We start from the raw sequence: 19034 nt of genomic DNA, 5'->3' as shown, positions 1-19034 counted from the left end.
CAGCCCATGAATCATATGAAACAGGATGTTCAGTTGTAATCAATCTAAGCTGAGCACTATGATCTATTTATTGGACAACCAGATCATCATGACAACTTTTGGACACAGTAACACTATCTTAGTACAGGCGAAGAAAAGGACGGTTATAATAAAACTACTAATGCTCTAATCATGCTGATGTAATATATGTAATGGGTTTATTCTATTTTGCAAAAATATATTAGTAAATATATATCAAGTAAAAAAAGTATATGGGAAGAATTTTTTGTTGTTGTATTACATTTAAAAGCCACCATTTTAAGTTTTCTGATAAATGATATAATTGAACTTTTGGCTTCTTGTTATCGAAGTAAGATTTAAATAGTTTTTATGGTCAGTAATCGATTGACATATTATCTATGTCCTATTCATTCAACAATTTCTGAACATACATGGTTAGTCAAACATTATCAGGGCAAACTGATATTAAAAAAAAAATGTTAGAAGGCTACTTCCTGTTTGCCATTACATGTACTGTGAATATATGTATGAAGACTTTTCAAAATGGTGAATCAAAAAGTTGTTCTACCCACATTTCTGCAGCTAGTACTGCTGAACAGATTGATTTCATATTTGATCAGCAGCTTGACCCTGATCAGTTGTATAACATGTGTGCAATTTTTGGATCTGTCAGACATCTGTCGTACTTCCTGTTTTCCCATTCTTCTAATTTTTCACTATGTTGAATGAACTTAAAAATATGTTCTCAAACATTTCTTTGGTATACCACTGAATAGAGTGTATACATATTTGGTCAGCAGCTAGGCAGTCATGATTGGTTATGTGTGGACTTTTATCCAATCTTTAAAACACTTACTTCCTGTTTAGTGATAATTTGAAGTACACATTGGGTATGCTTAGCAAGACAATGCTTGAAATCGTGTTTGCTTTTAGTAAAGCAATATATTTTCAGTTAAATGGGGTTTTGTTTTGTTTTGTTTTTTTCATTTTGATGACAGATGGTTACTTTTTACATTTCTAAAGTTAAATCAAAATCTTTCCTCCTATTTTTCAGTTTGAATGCTAACAGAATTGGAGCTGAAAAATAATTCATATGTAAATTTGTATTTACAGGTAGCAATGATAATGAACAGTTGTGAAATAGGACTACAGAATAAAATTCAGACTCAGAAGACAATGATCTTTTAAATTTATTTATATTTACAGGAAACAATGACCATGTACGATGTTTTCACTGTGGTATTGGACTACAGAACTGGGACTCTGAAGATAATCCTTTCGTAGAACATGCTAGGTGGTCTTCAGAATGTCAATTCCTCAAAGACAAGAAAGGATTAGACTTCATTGCTACTGTACAAGATGCTGTCAGGAGAGTACAGATGGTAAGTCAAGTGATATTGTCTGACTACAACTTTATAGAGAAGACAGTTCACTGGTAATTCAGAATTTACTGTGTGCATTATTATACTCCCACTCTAGGAGTGGGGATTATTTTACAATCCTTTGTCCATTTGTTCTTCCGATATACATGACATATATTTTGTCACTTTTATTTGAAACAAATTAATGACTTCATATTTGGTTAGCAGCTTAAGAGTGAGGAGTTGTAATGTGTGAGGATTTTTTTATTTGTCAGACACCTACTTCCTGTTTCAAAACTTTGAATTATGAGTTGGGGTATGATAAAGCTAAGCATAAAGTACATTCTTGTTTTGAGATTTTTGCAGCATTACTATGAGTATTGTTTGCTACCTTTAGTTTCATTCTGTGGTTAGATGTTTTTTAGACATCAATAACTTTGTGAAACCATTGTGGAATTTAAGAAACTAGGACATATTTCTTCTTCATGATATAAGGGACGACATCAAAAGTTCAATGTAGGATAAAAAACTTAATTCACATAGTGTTTTCGCTGTCCCACCACCCCTCTCTTAACTTAATTTGAGAAAAATTGATTGACCAATATGGATATATGTAAAATCGATTTTGGATTAACAAAACTTGCAGCAATTTTCAATTGACATCAATAACTTTGATAAAACTTCACAAAGAATTTTATGAAACTTGGACAGATGCTTCTTAGTGATCAAAGATAGCATCTTGAACCAAATTTGAAAAAAATTTAAAAAATTTTATATTTTACTGATAGTTTTATACAGTTTACAGTTAATATTTACTTACATAAGAGTGAAATACTTACACATCAATAACTTTTTCAAACCTTCATCATGTTCATCGAAAGTAAACATCTACAGAAGATTTTTCATGTTTATTACTAAGAAATAGCATCTGAAGAAAAACATTTTATTTTATTTTATTTTCTGTATTTACTGATAAAGGATTTGACTATTTGGCAGTCAACATTTACACTTTTACACTGACAGCAGAAATCACAGACGAGAGACAGGTTTCGGGGAACCTTTTACTTATATGTCATGCTTCAGTGACTTTGGAATATTGATATCTAGTTTTCTACTTGTGGGTTTGTTCTTTATATTAGTACTTTTTCCTGGTCACAGATGTTTGGTTTGTTTTGCATTAGCACCTTTTTATTTTATTTTAAGGGAAATGTCTGTCAAATTTTTGACGGGACGTATTATGTTATACAAATGTCCGGCGTCCGTCCGTTTGTCCGTCCGTCTGTCTGTCCGGCGTAAACATGTCGCACCGTAACTTGAGAATGACTTATCCAAATTTCATGAAACTTAACATAGTTGTTTCTTATGATGGTCAAACGATCTGTATATTTTTTGGTGAAAATAAGATTAAAACTTTTTGAGTTACAGGACTTAGTAACTAAAACAGGTGTGTGTTTTTTTTCACATGTCGCGCCGTATCTCAAAAACGATTTATGATTATTGCTTAAAACTTTACACACTTCTTAGTTATATTAATCTTAAGATCTGTATACTTTTTGGTGATGATTCAAAATTTTATTTTAGAGATATTGAGTATTTTGTTAAAAAGGGGGAGGGGTTTTGAGTTTTTTGTAAAAAAAAAAGGGGGTTTTTGCATGTCACGCCATATGTCAGAAACTATTTATGCTTATTGCATAAAAATTCACACATAAGACGACGGGCGTATCATGCATTCATGGCGCAGCTGTTTATTTTATTAAGCATGCGTCTGATCATTGTTACTTGAATTTGACTAAATAGATATTCATGTTACATTAGCATGTTATCGTCATTCCATATGCATATAATATTTGCCAATAGATGTTCAGCAAGCATTGATGAATCAATCAGTGTGGATGATTTTGATATTTCAGGAGGAGGCGTTGAACACAGATGGAGTAGCAGAGACTTTTGAGAATGACTATGAAGAAGATGGAAATATCAGATCAGAAGTCACAGGCAAAGGTAAATAATGTAGTTTAACTTACACACAATTAACTTTCATTTGATAAACTGTTCAATTCAATATTATTTATCCTGGACTCAAAAAGAAAATAGAATTCAAGATATATCTCCTTTTACTCATATTTTATTTGGGCATTTCATCATTGAATGATGGTGTTTCAGATGCAGTATGAAAGGGTATCTCTTTTTATTTTGCTGCTTAGACGTTTAAAAAAAAAGTTTGTTAATTTTTTTAAAATCAAAATGTGCAGAAATTTAGTACAAAATTATTGCAATTGTTTTCTATGGTATACAGCCTTTAATCTGATTACATGGGGATTTTTTTTCCAATTTACTTACATGTACTAATAAAAATTTATCTGAGATGAAAATGAGTGAGACAGCAACCAAACAACTGCTAATTTTTAGCTCACCTGGCCTGAAAGGCCAAGTGATCTTTTCTCATCACTTGGCGTCCGTCGTCATTGTTAAATTTTACAAAAATCTTCTCCTCTGAAACTACTTGGCCAAATTTAACCAAACTTGGCCACAATCATTATTGGGGTATCTAGTTTTAAAATATGTCCGATGACCCTGCCTGCCAACCAACATGGCCCACATGGCTAAAAATAGAACGTCGGGTAAAATGCAGTTTTTTGCTTATATCTCTGAAACCAAAGCATTTATAGGAAATCTGACATTGGGGGGGGGGTATAAAATGTTCATCAGGTTTTAGATCTATTTGCCCTGTAATTTTCTTACGACGAATCAGACAACCCGTTGTTGGGTTGCTGCCCCTGAACTAGTAATTTTAAGGAAATTTTGCAGTTTTTTTAGGTTATTATCTTCAATATTATTATATATAGAGATAAACTGTAAACAGCAGTAATGTTCAGCAAAGTAAGATCTACAAATAAGTCAAACATGACCAATTTTTAACAATTTTTCGTAAATTTTTGTAATCTTTTACAAAAATCTTCTCTGAAACTACTGAGACAAATTTAACCAAACTTGGCCACAATCATCATTAGGGTATTTAATTGTAAAAATGTGTCCGATGACCCTGCCTGCCAACCAACATGGCTGACATGGCTAAAAATAGAACATGGATGTAAAATGCAGTTTTTGGCTTATATCTCTGAAACTAAAACAAAAGTATAATGGTTGCATTATTTCATGCATCAATTATGAACAATAATATCAGGTGAGCGACACCGGCTCCTTGGAGCCTTTAGTTAAGAATACAAAGCGTTTTAATTTTGACTCCAGATTACAGTGTGTGTATCTATTAATGATTTCCAATATATGAAAAAAATTGAAATTATATTACTGTGATCTTCTAAAAAAAAAAACACTAAAAAATGCTGTTAAAATTTATAATGCTAATATGCTTATTTCATCACACTTTTCCACAAAAATGAATCATAAAATTTCTGAATATACAGTAGTTTGGTTGAAAAATCTATATTTTATAAACTGAGAATGTAATGTTAGAAGAGGAACAAAAAAGACTGTACCCATTGATATTATGGTATGCTCTTGATATTTACTTTTTTTCTTTGTAACTTAGATATCTTACCTAGTGGGAAACCTCCAACGAAAGCTGAGAAAAAGAATCCATTATTAACAGATGCAGCTCAGAGTATATTAACGATGGGATATCTACCTAAAGTTATCAAAACTGTTGTTGATAAAGTTCTAAGAGAGAAAGGTAGTCAAAAGATTCAAAATGGAGAATAACTCACAAATTCTGAAATCCTTCTAATAACCTCTTCATTTCTGAGATTTAAAATTTTATCTGTTTTGATTTAATTCCTTGAAATCACTACCATTTATACGCTTACTACTAGTATATTTATATAATCTATTTATACCCAACAACTAGTCCTAGAATATAGTCCTCATGGCTATTTCAGAAAATGTAAATGTTTTGAGATGCATGATGATATATCTTTTTTCCTTCCCACCACACATGCAAATCATGAAATGGAAAAACAAGTCATAATTTTTCAGATGGTAAATGTTAAAGTTTTGTAAATGTTAACAGACATGGCAAATGTTAAAGAAATTTTCACAGCAGTTCAAGGTCTGTTTATATATATAAATCCAATGTATAATTTACATTCAGGAATATGTAGATGTGTGTACAAGCCTTGGTCTAAGCTTCATTCACTGAACAGAAAGACATGGGAATGAATTAAATGGAACACAAGTATGTCCTCTGGGTGATCCTCTCAAAATGTCACTGTTTTCTAGAAATAAGCATTGAGAAATGATACAGTTTGTTGTACAATGTTGTATTGAGATGAGAAATCTCTGGCCATAAATATTTGAAAACATTATTACATATTATTAAGAATTGCACATCCGTTCTTATAAATTAATTATAATAGAAATCAATTATTATTGAAGTTGTGGACACTGACTTAAAAATCTTAGTCTCAACATAGTGAAATACTTTAATTGAAGCATTTGTTTTATTTATGATTTATTTTAAGATCCTGCTTTGTTAAATAATATGTTTCAAATGCAAGGCTCATGCTACTGATTGACTTGGTTGAATAAGTCGCTTTCCCATCCATCACTCCCCTTTTCCCTATTGTAGAAAGCAAATCTAGTCATGCAGGTGTGAACAACAGAACTTCGCTTTTGTCATCAGTAATTTTCTATTTTCATCAAGTTCACGTAACGGCAATTTTTCATTTATAAGTAAACAAATTCAACACAGAAAATACAGAAAATTTATTACATAAGAAATGATGATAATATTGACTTTATAGACTGTTTTTTGGGCATGCAGGCTGAGCGCTAGCTAGCCCTGCAAACAGTTTCGGTGAAAGAATTATGAACCTTACAACCAATAAAAAATGAATAGGATACAAATGGCGAGATATTTATGTTTGAAAATGAAAGTGCAAAAGTTAAATTCTTTCACCTTCCTTTACAAAACTTGAAAGCTACTTTTCCTATTACTAGAAAGTTCCTTTTAAACATAGTGACACTTTTAGAGGATTACTCATTAGATATAAACAGTTTTAAGTTTAACTCCTTTGACAGAGAAAAGATTTAGTGAGCTACACTGTATATGATGTATACAATGAAAAACAACCTTGTCTATAGACTCATTCAGATATGTTTATGAATTTAATATTCATATTATCATAAAACATTATACATCGTAATCAAATTGTTTACTTTTAAGTTATTATACTAAGTCTTTAAACTTGTAATTGTAACTCTTGGCAAATATTTCAAAGACAAAGATTTGATATCTTTAATAGACAAAGTTCTTATTGATTTCTATACTGGAAATTATATAAAATATAAGACAAAGTTCTGATTGATTCTATACTGGAAATGATTTAAACTGTATTTGTATTAAATTGCTGTCTGCTTAGCCATATTTCCACAGTTTTTTAATTGCATCTCTATTTTTTACATGTACTTTTTTTGCTCATACATATTTAATAGGTTTATATATATATATATATATTCGTTCAAGAGGCAGAACGTCAACTCTCTGATGAGAGATTTTATAAGAAATTAGACTCTGACCCCACCCCTCAATTCAACAAAGAGATCACCACAAACCTGAAAAACATGTGTGAAGAGGGACATATTGATGAAAACACATTTGAATATCTAAAACCTGAAAAATCAAAGCCTGGGCGTTTCTATCTTCTGCCCAAAATACATAAAGTCAATAATCCAGGTAGACCAATTGTTTCCACCAATGACCACCCTACAGAGAAAATATCAGAATTTATTGACTTTCATCTGAGACCACATGTGGAAAATTTACCATCCTATATACAAGACACAACACATTATCTTAAGAAAATGGAATCTTTGAACCCTCTCCCACCTGAAACGATCCTTGTCTCGCTTGATGTTACCTCCCTCTATACTAACATCCCCCATGACGATGGTATTGAAGCCTGTAGGGAAGTCTGGAACTCTCGTAACACCTTACATCCACCGACTGAATGTCTCATCCAGCTTCTAACTTTGGTATTACAATGCAATAACTTCACATTCAATGGTGAACACTTTCTCCAAGTTAATGGAACAGCAATGGGAACAAAGATGGCCCCGTCTTATGCCAATATTTTTATGGGGAAATTAGAACAGAGAATTCTCAATTCTTCTCTTTATCAACCCCTCTCTTGGTTCCGATTTATCGATGATATTGACATGAAGTGGGATAATACTGAACAAGAACTAAATTTGTTCATTCAACATGCCAACGATGCCCATCCCTCAATAAAATTCACATATGAAATCTCTGACTCTAAGATCACATTTCTTGACACTACAACGCAAGTGAGGGATGGAAACATATTTACAGATCTGTATTGCAAGCCCACAGACAAACATCAATATCTATCTCCTTTGAGTTGTCACCCTAAACATTGCACCAAGAGCATTCCCTACAGCCAGGCCATGCGAATAAAAAGGATTTGCTCCACCAACGATATTGCAAAAAAACGACTACAAGAACTTCGCGGTCACCTAAAACATCGGGGCTACAAAAGAAAAGACATTGATAAAGGTTTTTCTCGTGCTAACAACATCAGCCGAGATGAACTTTTACAATATAAAGTCAAAAAGGTCAACAGGAGGGTGCCTTTTGTGTTGACTTACCATCCAAAATTTGACAACTTATCTCACCTAATCCGCGAAAATTGGAAAGAAATCGAAAAACATCCTAAACTATCCAAGATCTTTCCCGAGCCACCTGTACTGGCTTTCCGTAGGCCCAAAAGCCTTAAAGACTTGCTGGTGAGAGCTGATTTATCATCTCAAGCAGGCTCTTCGTCTGTGGGCTCTTGCAAGGGTTGCGGAAACAAACGATGTCTGACTTGCAAACAAATACTGGTTACCCAGACTTTTAACAGTCACTCCACTGGTACAGAATACACCATATTTTGCAATGTGAATTGCAAGACTACAAATGTTGTGTATCTCCTACAGTGTAAATGTGGTAAACAGTATGTTGGCGAGTCAGAACAGCCGTTTCACAAACGAATGAATGGTCATCGTAGCGACTACCAATGCAAGCCAGACCTCCCTCTCAGTCGACATTTGAGATCCCCTGGCCACACTAAGGCAGATCTCAATCGACTGACCATTACAATCATTGACCACAACTCTGCTTGGTCTAGGGAGGATAGACTCACTCGGGAAAGATTTTGGATAAGAAAATTAACAACTTTGGCACCAAATGGGATAAATGAAAAGATGTAGTTCGACTCCATGCAGTGCTTCACATTTGGGTTGTATTACTTTTTATTACAGTCTCTGTTTCTATTTCTTTACCTTACTCATCTCTAAAATAAATCTGTTGAATATACCAATTTAAATTGCTTAATTTTTTGAGGGATGTAAAAGTACCAAGCCACGTTCAACTAGTTAACCTTAGTCAAAATTTATTATTATATTTTAACGGCCGTTTGTTTGCGATGTTTAAATACGCAGACTCTGTTGCAACTACTCTACCGTTGTCAAATTTGAAATATTTACAAATTTAGATCGTTCAGTGCTGTTTATTTGGAATTCTTATTGACGCAATCGTTCTTGTAACATCATAACTGTCGTCACCGTTAAAGCTTTAGAATTGTGCTAGTTCATATCGCACATTATTATTTTTATTTAAAGCATATATTTGAACTCTCTGTTGTAATTAGTCATATAACCTATGTCGTGTTTAACACATATTTAGAATTGTGCAAGCGTCTTACCTGATGTTCGGTTTGACATTTTTATTGTATAAATTTCAAGATTTGTATAGTTTAATCTAAGTAGACTGATATATGATTCATTCAACATCACAATCATATTTACTGATGAAGGATATCTGTTATCCGAAATATTTATAAATAAGTACATTTATAGTTCCTTTTTTTGTTATTGGTGTTGTTGTGTACACTTTTTAGGCGTTTATATAATTTATTTATTGTGTACGTGTATCGTTACTCGTAACGATCCAGCGCCCTCGTGGGAAAAATCGTTGACTATTATTCAGACGTTTTATATATATATATATATATATATAAGAAGTCATGTACATGTAAATCTTTGTGGGGAGTGCTATATGACCTTTTTCTAAGAGTAGTTCATGAAATCCATACTAATTCAAGTTTTCCTTATTCCTATATTTAATTCACCCTTACTGCACCTATCTTACCTCAATATATTTATTCAATCATATTTCACAGTAATAAGATGAGTGATTTAACAACAACCTTTTCTTCAAAAGCTTGGCTTTCACACTATTAAACAGGGTGATGATACACTTTTGGGATGTGGGATATAGAGGGTAAAAAAAGGGGGGATGTGAGATTTAAAGGGTTAAAAAAGTGGGGATCTGGGAAAAAGAAGGTAAAAAAGTGGAAGGTGGGGGAAAATTAGCAGAAAAAAAGCAGGATTCAGGAAATGAGCACCCCATCTTATTATAGCACTTTATTTAACATAATTTGTAATATTATTTACACTTATTTCATACATATATGACCACTATTAAGGAATAATCTCAAATTTAATGAATGATCAGTTGGAGAAATAATAAACTTTTTTTGTCCAAAATTTGTTTTTAGGCTGGGCATATATGTCCTCCAGAAGTTTAATGGAAGAAATTTACAAAATAGAGGAAAATGGAGAAATACCTAAATCTGAACTAACAATACCAATGAGTTCCAACTTGAAGAGTTCTGTCGTAAGCATGAAGAAGAGCATGAAAGTTCTTCCTAGAGGTAATTATTTCACCTGTATTGTTTGAATTGTTTCACACTTCATCATTTAAGGGCCTTTTATACCTGACATTTTGCTCATTGTTAAAGGCAGTACAAATGTAGTCATTAATCAATTTAATAAAAATAAATTATGTTTCAAAATTCAATTGTAATATAATTCTTCTCATTCTTGCCACTGTGAATGACGAATAAAATATTTGTTTGTTTTGTCTCATTGACAAGTCATACCACATTTACTTATTTTTATACATGTAGTACAATAGTATGTGAAATGAAACTAGTTGTTAAATAAAAATAAACTAATGATAACAGATCTTTGATAGTCTATTTTCAATATTTTTACAACTATTGTAAATTCAGAAATTATTGCGTGCATTTATTATTGCGATTTTGTCATTTTAGACTAAAATGCGATTTTGATTTTTGCGATATTGAGAAAAATCCTGTTTAATTCATATAAAAAAATTCAAAATGCGAGTTTAAATTATTGCGATTATAACCCTGTCGCATTTTTCGCAATAATAAAAACATCGCAATAATTTCTGAATTTACAGTATTTAAATCTCTGGGCAATTAAGGTTTAGTATATATCCAGTCTGCACCAAAAACTTTTCCCACTATTAGTCCGAAGACCAATATTCCAACATTTTTCTAATTTGTCTAAACAAAGTTTTACAAAAACTTACTAGTCCAGACTCCGATATCGGACTAGTGGCTAATTGTGTAGACTGTAATATCCTTAAGACAACAGTCTATTTTTGAAGTTGTTATTTTATTTCATTTAAAGTTTACAATGCTTTGCAATATGTGACATGACTTTTCAGCTTCCACTATCTTTAAATAAACTAATATGTTAGCAGTATTCATCAAAAACTATAAATTTGCTATTGTTTTTCTTGCTTTGATTTTATTAGGATACAAAAAATTAAAAAAATTGTAATTTATTGTTTGATTTTCCATAATTATTGGTTATATATGGAAAACTCCTCATTGGCCGAGTCGTCTTAGTAGTGTGTTTGTGCCCTGTACCTGGTACATGTAGGTGCGTTTGACTCTAATCTTAATTGACTAGGATTGCCATTTATCCTGCCAAAGGTCAGTGCTCTTCCTCCACTGATAAAAACTGGCCACCAAGAAGAAGCCAATAGCGTTCAAAGTGGCTTTAAAACACCTAAAATCAATCATAAAATGGAATGCTACTAAAAACATTTCAAAATTAAAAGACACAATTCATAGAGTGTATATCCTGTTGTCATAATATTGTATAACTATCGTTTATTTTTCCTTTAAAACAGTTGATGTTAAGAAGATAGCACAGGAAAATCAAGAAATGAAAGAACAGACACAGTGCAAGATTTGTTGTGAGGACATTGTGTCGATCGTATTTTTGCCTTGTGGACATTTATCATCCTGTTCACAGTGTGCCCCTGCCTTGAAATCATGTCCTGTATGCAGGTCTGAAATCAAAGGCTCGGTCAAAGTTCAATTTAAAAACTAACCAAGTCATGTAGTAGCTCATCTGCCATTAATTTTTTTATGAAAACTTTGTAAAATACATGTACATTTACATATGACTGATTTATGTTGTTTCATTTATTTTGTAATCTTACATGTAATTTATGTAGATAAGTGGTTTATATGATGATTTAAATATCTCATATTCCCATATATTCTCATGATTGTTTTGTAAAGTAATTCCATTACTACTGTAATACATCATTTCAATAACTCATGTTGAACTCACTCATTAACTGTGGCGTTGAAGGCCTAAAGTGCTATATATGAAGAAATATTGATTTCTATCACTCAAATTTCATAATATTATGATTTAAAAGTTGAAAATTATATGTTATATTTCCACCAAAAAAATGTGTAAAATCAACTTCTTTTTTTAATGTTCTGTTCTGAGAAGTGATAAATTACATTGCACAGAAATCGATTATTCAGTCAGTATGCTTTAAGTCATGTTTATGTATGTTTATCAACAACTGGTATAAAAATCAAAATTATATTGACCCCTTGCAACATAAAAGGTAAGTGAAGGTACGGTCATGTTGTCAATCCAAATAGAAAGTGTTATAAGTTATACAACCCTTTGTCAAGATGAATGTTTGTGTGATGAGGTTTATCTTTTACTACAAATAATTTGTCATTGACATATTTTCAATCCGAAAAAAATGACCATGAAACTTCTTAACAAGCTTAAGACTGAAGCTCTTTTAAACCAGTAAATATTTTTGACTAGCTGTGACATGATTTGAAAATTACATTATCTTTATACGATGATTCACATTGCATTTCTAGATATAAGTGTTATAAACAATTTTTGTTTGAATTTGTTTTTTAAAAAGGATAGTGCAATATATAGTTTGAAGCCGGGAAGTTATACATTTATTATAATGCTAAAGTATTGCTTGTTCCAGATATTTGAATTTGTTGTTATTGTGCTTGTATTGTGGTAATGGTAATGTACATAGGTGTTTTCACATTGTTAGTAGTTTACTTTTTATAAACTATATGATTCATAAAACATTAATGGCAGATGACGAGTCTGTTTTTCAATCACTGACTTTGATACCAGTTCAAGAATTTTGTGCAGGGATACAGTTTTTGCTACATACAGGTGTAGATTTTCTATGCAAAGAGTTCTAGAATTGGAATCCAAGTCAGTATTCGGAAAATAGACCATTGTGAAACATTATGGAAATTTTCCAAAAAATTTCACAACTTGTAATTAGATTAACTGTCTGAAAAATCTTGATAGTTACTTTTTTACAACTAATCACCAGCATGTGTTCATGTCAAAACTAGTCATTCACATCAAATTTATTTGATTGAAGCATTGCAGCTCTCTTTTATATCAGCCGAAGTCTTTCTTTTACAATTATTCCCTTTTGTTTATTTTGGTTAAAATGTATATAATTAATAGCAAGTTCTACATTTTTTTATTAGATAAATAATTTGAAATGCAAGTTATGCTTTTTTGTAAATATGTAAGTTTAAAAGTTTTGAAAGTTATTTTTTTACATATAAAATTTACATGCAAGATATGCATATATATATTTTTTTAGTTTACTTATATAGTTTAAATAAAAGCCCATGTTACCTATTTTTTGTATTTTTATTTAATATTGTTCAATGTCAGAAACGACTTATGATTTAATGCATTTTCTATAAGTTTCCTTTAATATAAACATGATTTAGGCAGCTTTTTAAATTGTCCAACATTTTTGTTGAGTACCGGTAGATATATTACCTCTAGCTGTGTTTTTTTAAATTTTGGTTTTTTGTATGTTTCGGAGTTTAGTGTTGCGTCAATTTTGCTGAACTTGTTTACATTATTGTTTAGGGGCAAGCTAAAGCCAGCCTCCGGGTGCAGGATTAACTCAATGCATTAAAGACCCATTGGTGGCCATGGGATGTTTTCTGCTCTTTGGTCGGATTGTTGTCTCTTTCCCGGTTTCCATTCTCTATTCTATATAATTAAGGTGGTACCTAACACTACAGGGAGATAACTCTGTAAAAATCAATTAAACGTTTTAATTACGTTGTATTGTTAAGGAAATATTAAGCTTCTCAGTGATCAAAATTAGTGTTTGTCAAACTGCTATATAACCAGTGAAATTTTTCTGATAAAGTGGTTGGTTCAAATTTTTTGAAATTTTTATATTTCTGTCAAAGGGTCAAAGTAAACATTTTGTCAAAATTTTATGAAAATTAAACGAGCCAAATTAATATTAGTCAAGGTGTTGGGTACCACCTTAAACATCCCTACAAAGGGTTTTTAAATACACTCTTGGTGCTACATAATGACACAATTGATAATATATTCTTCATAATTTACTCAGGGAAATAATTGAGAATAAAATAAAGTGAAATAGATTAGTATTTACTATAAAATGTGAACTATCAGATTATAACATTGAATTTTCTGATATGTTTATATGTGTATGAACATGCACTTGTTCATGTATAACATAAAACACACAAGCCATTGATTAAGGTCATCTCTGAAGATGGATACCTGGAAGATCTAATTCTTCCGAAAATCCTGAAACACTGGTTAAAGGTACACTATATGAATCAGTGTAAGTTTCAAATAAGTTAATAAAATAAAATATGTGTAGATTAAGTAGGCAGTTTTTTTTTTAACCACTTCATTTGTCAAATAATAGAAATAAAATTAGACATTTTGATAGTCCTTGTCAGAAGTTGAGTATAAAAGGTCGGCTTTGTTTGGGTTTTTTCACAATAAGACAAAGTTCTGACATGAATACATCAAGCTACTACATGGTCTTGGTTTTTTGTTGGTTATTTTTTTTTATATATATTGAAGTTTTATTGATGAGAGAGAGAAATGCAGAAAAATATACATTTTTCACATCACAATTTAAACACAGAAAATGCATATGGTATATCAGAAAAAGTACTGTTTGAAGGGAAAAAAAAGGATAATGTATGGATTGTGAGGCTTTGAATGATTTGAAGGTATTCTCAGGTTTCTGAGAATAATTCATGGGTAGTATTTATATTGTGTGTAAGATGAAAGTTAATTTTCCACCCTCATACATTTTTTTCAGAATACATAACTTAAAAGTCTTTCAGATTGTTTATGATAAGGCAGCTTGCTTCAGTTACGAATTTACATTACTCAATTTGCTTTATTTTGTCTAAAATTGTTCGAAAAACAGATTCTACTACCATGTCATGTGAGATACGATATTTCATTTCTCTTTACTGTTAGATTTTAATGTTAAAAATTTGACTGTCTTTAGAGAAGAAATATAGTATCACACCTTATGCAGTGGTAGAATCTATATTTTTCTGCAAGGTGAGCAACACAGGCTATTTGCAGTGTTTTAATTTGATTGCTATAATTTATATGTAATTGAGCTCAGGAATGTTAAGGAACATAATATTACAACGTCCTACTGTGTGAAAACCACTGGCAATGACTTTCACTTCAGGACTCTTGTTTCGGATTTTTCAAACTTTGAAAAGGATACCAGTAATCAAATTCTGATGTTTCTAACAGTTGTATGTTCAAACTTTTATGCAAAATGAAGCAATATTACAATATAAGTAAAAATATTTTACCATTTTATTATAGAGCGTTCGCTGACTACCATTTATGCCATGGAAATTGCAACTAAGAAATATATTCATAAAGGCATAAAGTGTAAATTGATGAAAATGCATTGCAGTTCCAAAATATTCTAAAGTGAAAATTTGTTTTTTCATTCCTAAAGCTGGACAAAGAATTATTTTTGCCCCAATAAGGATCAGTAGAAACTTGATTTCACTCTGTAATTACTTTTTCAGCAATTGCTCTATTAAGTGATGATATATATATATGCCTAAGATTGTCTTAACATACACTTTAGTGTGCAGATTAGACATTATTTACAAAATTTTTGTTTCAATGCAATCTGCTCTATATCACATATAAAATGGTGAGACGTTTCTTCTTATATTTTCATTAACAAAAAATTACCCAAGATTCAACACATCTGTCACAACTACAAAGTTGTTCTGAATAGTCGAAAGTCAAGAGTGGATTATGTTCAATATTTTACATCAAGGAGATGCTTACAGAGGGCATATGTATTTCTAGTGTTTATTTTGCATATATTTTCAGGCACAATGTTTGCTCTTATTGTATGCTTATAATATGTCAAATCACATACATACAGAAAACATACTAGTATGGATCTTTATGTTTCAGAATCATCACAATATTTTCATTTCTTTTTGTTGTGGAAAATTTTGAAGCACATTTTTTTATTTGTAGATTTTCTTGGTTTATCAAATGGGTTTAAAAAAAGGATACATTTTTAGTGATTTTATTATCGTATCATTCAAGAGTTAACTGTTTTTGTGTGTAGATTGCTATCTTTTGATTTGATAGTGACATTTGGTGTGCTGATTGAAGAGTTGGTTTTTTAAACCAGAAATAGAATTACAGATAATTATTTACATTATTTAACATAATATCATTTTTATTCAAATTTTGGGGTGAATTTTCCCTTTAAAGTTATATTTGATAATTATTTTTCATTAATCCATAAGTTATCTCCCTTTCCTAGCATTTGAAAAAGTTACTATCTTTTGGAAGATATTTTTACATAAATTCATAACTTTTCCAATTTTGTAATAGTTCATTTTATTACATTGGTTGCAATGAATAACCATGATTTCCCAGTGAAATGAAAACCTAAAACTTGGTTATTTCACTCCTCTGATGTCATACAACAATAGGTGTTGTCAAGACATTGTTAATGACGTCGCATCAAAACAAATTTTGAATGCTTAGAAAGAGATATAGTTCCTTACATTTTTACTTTAATTCCATTAAAAACCCTATAATAAAAAGAATAACTAATCAAAGAATTAAAAAATTAAAAAATGGAAAAATATTCAAGTCGCGACCAAACAGCACTGATAATTAACTCATGTGCTATGAGCATTCATGAATTATTGTGTTGTTTGGTCAATCGTTTTCTATATTTGAATTCATCCATTAGTTATTTTATAAATCTTCTTCTTTTCATTTGTAATTTCTTAATCATATTTATTATATTTGGGTAAAAGAAATATATAAAAGATTATTAAAGAAAAAAATATATATAGATATAAATGACGATAAAGTTGAAAAATACTTATTAAACAAAATAAATCCTTTTTAATTATCAATCACCCATAAGGCAATAGACCGCTTCTATAAGGAATTTAACTGCATAAGATACAAGTGTATAATTATGTGTTGAGTTCATTCCATTTTTATGGGGTAAAGATTGCATCAAATGCAATCAAAACCCTATTGTACTGACTTGATATTTTAATCTTCCAAGGTTCATCACTACCTAACTGATAGTTCAAATAAAATAGTGCAGTGAAGTGATCATTCTTTAGATCCTATCCAGCCTATGTCAAGCAATTTATTAATGATGTGTTATAATTAGGTATTCAAGTTACAATATGATGTGTATTGAATCACTGTACTTTTCTTTATTGAAAATTACATAAGTAATGCATGGCGTATGAACATGTTATAAAAATAGACTCAACTTCAATGATCAATCTTGAACAAAGGAAGATAACTCCAACTCAAGTTTATAATTTGTCTAGCTAATTACCATTCAATGTTTTATTTTAAATTCACAAAATTGCAAAATGAAGGCAATCTTTACCCTTTCAGTGTTCACAAGTACTTTGATAAACCCAGTGTGTACATTGATTATCCAACCTGATAAATATTAAGAATTTTAATATTTTTATTGAAATAAGGATATTTTCAAATTTATAAAAAAAAACTACATTTTCTGCTAATTAAGAGAGCGAAATATTAGGTTATACTGTTGAATATTGTTGCAAACAGTTTTTTTTTTAAATGAAAGGGCCTGTTGTCCTACAAACACATATTCTTGTTTACTTCTCTTTTCAGGATGCTGAGACATTTTCTAAGAAAGAACACTTCTTTTTATACATATATAATAATACTAATGATAGAAGTAAATGCTTTATTACTCTCATTATTGTATATTATATATAACATTTTTTCTTTATAATTGAACTACTAACAAAGTTTCCTTTGATTTCACAACAAAGTTTCCATTGATGTGAGATCTAAGTTCTGTGGATTCTTTCATTTTTGTTGGTACACAATGTACCAATTTTCGGGAATTACAAAAAAAATCATATTTTCGTGGATTCCTGATTTCATGGTTTTGCCAAAGTATGTATACAAGCTTAAAGATAATTTGTAATAAAGAATCCACAGTAGAAACACACAATATTACACTATGATGATTAATATTTGTTTGTAGGTGAAATAAGTAAGTTTGTAAGTAAATTTTGTTGATCATCAGATCAAAATAAAAGTAAAATTCTTCATCAAAAAATAATAAAAGAAACCAAATTTTTTTTTATCTTTTATTGAAGTTATCTCCCATGAATTTTCTTTAGTTACAGTATACAACAATAAGGGAAACAGCCACTGAGATAACACCAAATATTTATGTTGGAAGTTGAAATCATAGAGATTTCTCAGTTGTAATAATACAGCAACACATTTTATATATCCATTCAATTATTTGAGAAAAAAAATCATTATCGTTAAGTTACTCTTGATTTTGCATTTCTCAACATGTTTTAAATACTAAAAAAAGACCAAGAAAAAATTTATCAGTTTTACAATTTGAAACTTGAGTTAAATGATAAATGCAAGTAAAATTTAACAATCAGTCACACCCACCTAATTGGAAAATGGAAATTATTTGTATGCATAGCTGTAAAGATGTGCAGTAAATGATTTGAAAAGGCAACCAACTAACACCAGTGGAAAAAAACACAGACACATAAATGTCATCATACAGTTTAGGACATTTATCATATACAGAATTTGACAAGGTTAAGCATGTTTGCAAGTGCTCAAATGTCCCAAAATTTGGGACAGTGGTCTAACAGCACATTGTAAGAAAAAACAGTAAAAATCAGTTTGGAAAAGGCTTGACTTGTCAGATCGACATGAATCACATAAAAGACTAACAAAAAGATAAATACACAAAGTACAAATCACATAAACGACTAACAAAAAGATAAATACACAAAGTACTCATATACTGAAAGCTAGTTCAAAGCCAATTACAGCTAATATATACTGGATTTAATCATGTTTCCCAGACAAAAATGTCAATCAGTACATTTAATTGAGAATTTCAAGCCAGGTCCACACTTATCATGGTGAAATACCCAATAAGTTCGAAAAGTTGGCAGGTTTGTCTCACTTGCAATCATACAACATATCCTTATTTTTATATGGTGACCAGCAGTTATTTGCAGCCTTGTTCTTTGTTGAATGGTAGATAGTTATCTCACTGGCAATCATAGAACCAGTCTATATTATACCATGCTAAGAAGTAGCACAGGTATATAGTTTTTG

At 30.7% G+C, this 19034-nt stretch overlaps 1 protein-coding gene across 2 annotated transcripts in view; it reads left to right on the top strand.

Moving 5' to 3' along the window:
* Window positions 1–18015, top strand: part of LOC127726655 (baculoviral IAP repeat-containing protein 2-like) — a 32591-nt gene extending 14576 nt beyond the window's left edge. Inside the window, exons 3-8 of one of the 2 annotated variants that reach the window (XM_052234098.1) lie at window positions 1207–1382; window positions 3272–3362; window positions 4912–5052; window positions 9938–10093; window positions 11389–14845; window positions 14882–18015. In XM_052234098.1, the coding sequence (XP_052090058.1) occupies window positions 1207–1382; window positions 3272–3362; window positions 4912–5052; window positions 9938–10093; window positions 11389–11591 (767 nt within the window). In that variant the 3' untranslated portion in view covers window positions 11592–14845; window positions 14882–18015. Of the gene's footprint in view, window positions 1–1206; window positions 1383–3271; window positions 3363–4911; window positions 5053–5469; window positions 5554–9937; window positions 10094–11388; window positions 14846–14881 lie in introns of those variants that run through there. The other variant, XM_052234099.1, reaches the window with a different exon arrangement.
* The last annotated feature ends 1019 nt before the right edge of the window (window positions 18016–19034 follow it).

This window comes from Mytilus californianus, unplaced genomic scaffold (genome assembly GCF_021869535.1).
Source record: "Mytilus californianus isolate M0D057914Y unplaced genomic scaffold, xbMytCali1.0.p SCAF_18, whole genome shotgun sequence".
NCBI classification, from domain to species: Eukaryota; Metazoa; Mollusca; class Bivalvia; order Mytilida; family Mytilidae; genus Mytilus; species Mytilus californianus.
This window is presented reverse-complemented; position numbering and strand designations above follow the sequence as displayed.